The sequence below is a fragment of the Bidens hawaiensis genome, unplaced genomic scaffold (assembly GCF_021521415.1).
Source record: "Bidens hawaiensis isolate Kalapana, Puna unplaced genomic scaffold, B.hawaiensis_p1.1 tig00003983_1, whole genome shotgun sequence".
NCBI classification, from domain to species: domain Eukaryota; kingdom Viridiplantae; phylum Streptophyta; class Magnoliopsida; order Asterales; family Asteraceae; genus Bidens; species Bidens hawaiensis.
In genome coordinates this window covers 31,804-38,667 of record NW_027491231.1, presented here as the reverse complement: position 1 = coordinate 38,667, position 6,864 = coordinate 31,804, and the positions used below count along the sequence as shown (strand labels likewise).

The window sequence follows — 6,864 nt, the reverse complement described above, 5'->3', positions numbered from 1 at the left end:
GCCTCCCGTCAGCTAAAATCTAACGAAGTAAACTATCCCACCCACGATCTTGAGTTGGCGGCTGTGGTTTTGCTTTAAGAATCTGGCGGCACTACTTGTACAGCGTGCCCTGTGTTATTTACACCGACCATAAAAGCTTGAAATATTTCCTCGAACAAAGAGAGTTGAACATGAGGCAGCAACGTTGGTTGGAGTTGATCAAGGACTACGATTTGGAGATTTTGTACCACCCGGGTATCGCAAATGTCGTGGCAGAAGCGTTAAGTAGGAAAGAGGGGCCGAAACCCATTCGTGTTAAGTCATATCAGCTTATTCTCAAACCCGATATCTTGAAACAAATCTCGAGTTTTCAGAATGAGGCTTTACAGGTGGAATGGATTATGTCAGAACGTATGTGGGGGCAGGTGAAGTTATTGGAAGACGCGGGGGACGCAGTGAAGTATAGAAACGCTCGTTTGTGGATACCCCGTTACGGGGGACTTAGAGTCTTAATTATGGATGAGGCTCACAAGACGCGCTTTTCCATTCACCCGGGCGCGACAAATATGTACCAAGACCTTAAGAAAAATTATTGGTGGCCAGCGATGAAGTATGATGTGGCTCAGTACGTAAGTAAGTGTTTGACGTGTTCACAGGTTAAGGCGGAGCACCAGAAGCCATACGGGAAACTTCAGCCCTTAGATATTCCAGAATGGAAGTGGGAGCACCTTACGATGGATTTCATTACTAAACTACCATGCACGCCCAAGAGAGGATATGATACTATTTGGGTGGTAGTGGACCGGTTGACCAAGAGTGCCCATTTCATACCCATGAGAGAGACTTGTAATGCAGAGCAGCTAGCCGATTTGTTCGTTTGCGAGATAGTGGCTCGGCACGGGGTTCCAGTGTCCATTGTGTCGGACAGTGATACACGTTTTACTTCTATGTTTAGGAAGAAATTTCATGAGGAGATGGGGACCAGACTTCACATCAGCACAACTTATTACCCGCAGACGGATGGTCAGACTGAGAGGACCATTCAGTCCCCGGAGGATATGTTGAGGGCGTGTGTGATCGACTTTGGGGGTAGTTGAGATCTGCATTTGCCTTTAGCCGAGTTTTCATATAATAACAGTTACCATGCCACTATTGGGATTCCACCATTTGAGATGTTATACGGGCGGAGGTGCAGGACGCCTGTTTGTTGGGGTTCGATTGGACAGAAACAGCTGGGTAGCTTGGATGTTGTGGTGGCTACCACAGAAAAGCTTGACAAAATCAAAGCTTGTATGAAGGCGGCGCAAGACAGACAAAAGTCATATGCGAACAGAAGACAAAGGCCCATAGAGTTTGAAGAGGGTGATCGAGTTATGTTCAAGGTTTCTCCATGGAAGGGTATCATTCGGTTTCGTAAGAGAGGGAAGCTAAGCCCCATATTCATCGGACCATTCAAAATTGAGAAGCGAGTTGGGGAGGTAGCTTACAGGTTGGAGCTACCAGAGGAACTTGAGGGGATTCATCCTACTTTCCACGTCTCACACCTCCGAAAGTGTTTGGCAGACGGGGAGGAGCATGTACCCCTCGACGACATCGAACTAGACGCAAAGTTAAATTATGTTGAGCAGCCTATCACCATCCTTGACTGTAAAGAGAAGCACTTAAGGAATACAGTGGTAAGGCAGGTGAAGGTGCAGTGGAGGCACCACAGAGGTTCTGAGGCTACTTGGGAATCGGAGGACGAGATGATGAGACTCTACCCCCACTTGTTTTCGAAAGTGGGATTCGGGGACGAATCCCAATGTAAGGGGGGAAGACTTGTAACACCCCTATATTCTCGTAAACCGAATAATACGAGTGTAGAGTTTGTAAATTAAATTCTCGGACGTTGCTCGAGGGTTCGGGGACTCTTGGACACATACAAGAAGTATTATAATCACATTTGGGAGCAAGGGGGACGGGTATACAAAGGACAGGGGCTGAATGGTAACATTTGCAAAGTTATAACACAACCTCCCACTTCCTTGACCTAATAGCGGCCACAAGCAACCAGCCCACCCCCTCTTCGTTTTTTGATCAAATAAATCGACTCCAAGCTGATAGAGATTGCTTAAGGTGTGTACTACACTCTCCTAATATTTAATTTCATAGTATGGGTCGTTTAGATGGTAAATTAATCCGGTTCTTGAACTAGGGACAGATTTGGATTAATTAGAGTTTTTGGTGTCAAAAGTCTCCCAGGTATGTCTAGTATATCATATTAAAATTTCGTGATTATTGGAGTTCGTTTGATAGGTCAATTGTTAAAAACCGATTTCTAGGGTTCTTGAGTGTCGAAATCAGTAATTGATGTGGTTTGGGTGTTGGGTGAAAGAATGGTCGACCCGATCAGTTTGAAGGGTCTCATGATAGTGTAAGGGCAGTAGGAATTTTTTTTTTTGGAGATTGGAGCTGATTAGATTGGTAACCCCTTAATCGAATCGTAATGACACGTAAAAATCGGTTTTTTGTGATCAAAAGGGAAAAAGAATGAGTTTATACACCCAATCAACTTGGGAGGTTAAATGATGATGAGTGGGCAGTAATATTGTCTAATGTTATTAAAATGGGGTGGTTGGTTCGGTGATTGGTTAACCAGTTCGTTAAACGCACAAACTTGACACGATAAACGTAAACGGGCATAGTTTGGGGAGATCATTGGTGGTGTCTATGTTGGTAGGGAAATTAGGGTAGTGTAAGGTTTTCGGGGCTGTTGTGGGTCAATGTGTATGTTGGGTGAGGACATGGACCTATTTAAGTCCATTGGGACGTCTTGTACAATAAACGAGTCGTCGCGGTCTAGTTAGTGATTGTTGTGTGATTTGTTTCAAGGTTTTGATTTGTGAGTGGTTAGCTAGAGGATTCGGTTGTGATATTTGTGTGGTTTATTCCAGGTGAGTTCATATGCCCCTTTTTAACTGTTTTACGTTTTGGGCTAGCATACACACTTTGTGACGATTTTACCTGTTGTACCGTTTGGTTGATACTGTGTAGTTTATGTTTAATGTTAAGTTTGATGCTTGAAAGTTCGAATGTTTGATGTCGTTTTATGTGTATGTGTGTGTGTGGCCACCACTTGAATGTTTTTATTAAGCCGTGTGAATGTGAATGTAGAAAATTCTTTGACTTCCCTGTTGGGGGGTTAAGGTGAAGGGTTCTGGGATAGGACGTAATGTCCTTGGAGCGAATGAATGTAAAATCCCCTAACAGCCTGTCTGTCCTTGGGGTGAAGGTTAATCGAGTACTTAACCGTGTGTTTTGGACTTGATCGAATGTGGCCCGAGTTACGTGCTTAGCTGAGGAAAAATCTTTTAATGATTTATTTATTCATTATTTTGTGGAAGTCGAAAGTTGGATGTTTTGATCGTTCTTTGGTAACATTTTGATTTTTTTTAAAGCATGAACTCGCTCGGCCCAAGCTGATTTTGTGTGTATGTTAGATTGATTGCAGGTGAATACGGAGGGGATTACTGCTTGGAGGTGCTCAAGACTACCCGGGATCACGAGGTAGTTCTAGTCAAGACTCATTACTATTTCAATAATTAAGACAAACTTTAAAATACTTTTTATTCGGTCTTAAACGCCACGTTTGGATGTTTGTTTGATTTATTTCCACTGCAAGAATACTCTGTTGAGTTTTGAATAATTTGAGATTACTTTATCTTTAAAAATTTGAATTGTTTGGAATGATTAACAACTGTAGGACTCCCGATATTCGGGGTCTTACAGTATACACAATGGTAGTGCTTCCTACGACCAAGCGTGGTGCGGCGTGCCCACCGCATACTACCACATATGTATGGATCTAGAAAAACGTATACTACAGCCTGAGGGCTAGGGTTATACTCTTATTTATAAAGGTTTTAGGAACACATAGTTCCTTGTAAACAATTTTCATATAACATGTTTGACTCTTTTGAAAACAAGTTTATAAAAGTTTTGGGGGTGTATTCACCTTATCGTTTTGGGATCGGCTTCAACACCGTCCGAGATCCTTTCCTTGCTATCTCGCATCTATAGTACGACTATAACCATTTGTTAGTCGGATATACAATCCGGCTTAAGACCTTTAGTCTTATTTTATAACTCTACCTCGATGAACCTTTAGTTCATAGATTTCTTTTTCTTGAAAACCTTTAGTTTAAAAGTAATTATAAACCTTTAGTTTATTTATAAAACTCGACGTTTCTTCTTCTCTAAGAAATGTATTCTTTTCTTTATTATTTAAGAATACTCATTATTACTTAAATAATAATTTCATAACAAATAATATATATACTTGCACACATAAATATATTTATCTATCACAACATATCTTTTACTCTTTTTTTGTTATGTTTTCTTTTTCTTTTATCGAGGTATCGAGTATAACCTAGACTTAAGGTTTAGGCCTTTATAATAATATTTCATTATTATATTCCTTTGGCTAGTAAACCTACCTCTGTTTGGCTTTATAAATTCTAACGATTTGAGCAGCACTCCAATGCCACTTGATATCTTTTGACTTCTTGATCGAGTCACCTTTCTTTTGATACGACAAACGAATAAACACCAAACGTCAACACTTGTCATCACGTCTTTCAAGCCCCTTCGCCATTTTATGACAATGCCTTCTTGGTATGGGGAGGAGGGTGGCACAAACTTTGAGGAGACGTCGGCACAAAAAACGAGGAATCGAGGCACGATTATCGAGGTGGATCGAGGGCACGTATTTGGAGGTGTAGAGAGAAGTTAGAGAGAGAAAAGAGATCAGGTTTTGGTGTGCTTGGAATGAGATCCCGACCTTGCTATTTATAGACATGATCAGGGGTCCCATCGCGGTATGCGACGGCCTCCTGGGCACCCATCGCGTATCGCGACGTATCCCTAGCCAGTCACAACTAGGGTCTACCACGTGTCGCTACGTGGCAGACAGTGTGCCACGTGTTGACACGTGGTGGACGACGTGCCACGTGTGACCACGTGTCTGGCCACGTGGCAACGGTGTGCCACGTGTGGACACGTGGCAGCTCTTGTGCCAGAGGTGTCAGGCCACGTCATCGCGATACGCGATGACGTTGGCTCAACAGCGATCGCATATTGCTGTTGACTCCATATAGAACCTTTAACCAAGCCTCATCGCGATACGCGATGGGCTTGTCCTTTGTCCCGTCGCGTATCGCGATATGACAAGAAAACAGAATTTTCGTTATAAACTCTAAGGTTTGGAAATTTGGCAAATTTTGTCCGTTAACTTTGGAAAGTTTATGATTTGAACTCGAAATTTTCTCGATGTTACACTGACCTATAATAAAATAGATATAAACAAATATCTGGATCTCCTCTTGATCCGGCTATAGACCTTTAGTCTAGTTTTGATAGCTTTAAACCTTGATTGATCATTTGTTTTAATTTAGACTTGTAGTTTTTCTGTTTATTGCTATTCATATGCTGAGTTTCTTCTTCATGAAGAAACATATATAATCTGTTTCTTCTTCAAGAAGAAACATTCATTGACTGCTATCTTTGTATGTAAAATATTATGTTTCTTAATCATAAAGAAATAATATATTAGCTATATTCCTTGTATATAAAATGTTACGTTTCTTAATCAAGAAGAAACTATATATCCTTATGAATGTAAAACTGATGTTTCTTAATTGTAATGAAACATAATCCTTTGTATGTTTAAAGCTTATGTAAACATAATTATGATCAAGGTTTGGGCTATATCCCTGACTATGGTCTAAGCCATATAATATAATAATAAAATAATGACTTAGATAGTACCCCTACCTTACACGGATATTTGGAGTTTGCTTAACTAAGATTGATCGAACAGCACTTCTACTCTATGTCGCGCACTGTTGCTTAAATTGTATGAACTTCGGGGCTTAGCACGAACTTCGAGGTTGGAACGCAAAATGAGGCGACATATGGTGGTCGTCGTGACGTGCGCGTACTTCGAGATAGATGCTCGGCACGTAATACGAAGTAGATAAAGAGTGAATTCTAGAGAGAGAAAGTTTGGTGTGAGATTTGATTGAGCCGTGAGCCTCCTATTTATAGGCTGATTTCGTAACCCATCGCGATACGCCGCCATACTACATGCTGACACGTGTCCGCTGACACATCAAGGTCCATCGCGATACGTGATGACGTCCAGGGCTCATCGCGTAGCGCGATGGCTTACTGAGTTCAAATTTTCCTTTTTGATCCCTTGTCTTAAATAAATTGTCACATCATGATCTTACTTCCATTTTCCAAAAAAAATAAGGCGGCTCGCAGCGATGCGAGTGTGCGAAGTGCAAAGTGCGCCATCAAAGCGCCACATTGCGCCCATTGCCCTAGCCCGTGCGCGTCGGGTGCTTCGAACCCTCCGCTAGGACCACTGGGTGCATGCTAGGCATAAAATAATATTAATATGGAATTTTATCTCTTTATAAAGAGCTTCCAAATCTTTACCACTTTCCATGTGGGATGGTTTTTAATTTTCTTATTTATACCCATGTGGAATGTTTCCACTTTCTTACATCTTTCAATGTGGGATGAAATTTCCTTATTCCATATCCTTAACATAAGAGAACTTCTTTATGAAATACATTTTATTTCCTTATAAAATGATTTTATTTTCTTTATTAAAATTTCTCATTACTTATTTTAGAGAATAATTTTGATCCTTCAAATTTACTTAGATTGTTAAATTTGGACCAAAATTTTGGGGATGTTAAAACAGTGATCTTCACGGAGTATTACTACGGGACCTAATTTGAAGAAGACCCCCTATAAAGATCAAAGAGGTTACACTGTGCAGGAGTTGATAATATAGGAAATTATGGACCACTTAGAGAAAAATAGTGTGAAGCC

The 6,864-nt window shown here is 41.0% G+C and overlaps 1 protein-coding gene across 1 annotated transcript; it reads left to right on the top strand.

Annotated features, from left to right (window-relative positions):
• The first annotated feature begins 1,151 nt into the window (after window positions 1-1,151).
• Window positions 1,152-3,762, top strand: LOC143624833 (uncharacterized). The gene is made up of 2 exons (XM_077095340.1): window positions 1,152-1,692; window positions 3,722-3,762. The coding sequence occupies exons 1-2, from the start codon at window positions 1,152-1,154 to the stop codon at window positions 3,760-3,762; spliced, it is 582 nt and encodes a 193-aa protein (XP_076951455.1).
• The last annotated feature ends 3,102 nt before the right edge of the window (window positions 3,763-6,864 follow it).

Bases quoted from the DNA above. Each gene is read 5' to 3' on its own strand.
- LOC143624833 (XM_077095340.1), top strand. From the start codon at position 1,152: ATGTTATACGGGCGGAGGTGCAGGACGCCTGTTTGTTGGGGTTCGATT. The intron at 1,693-3,721 runs GTTCTGAGGCTA...TAACAACTGTAG, and splicing joins GCAGTGGAGGCACCACAGAG to GACTCCCGATATTCGGGGTC.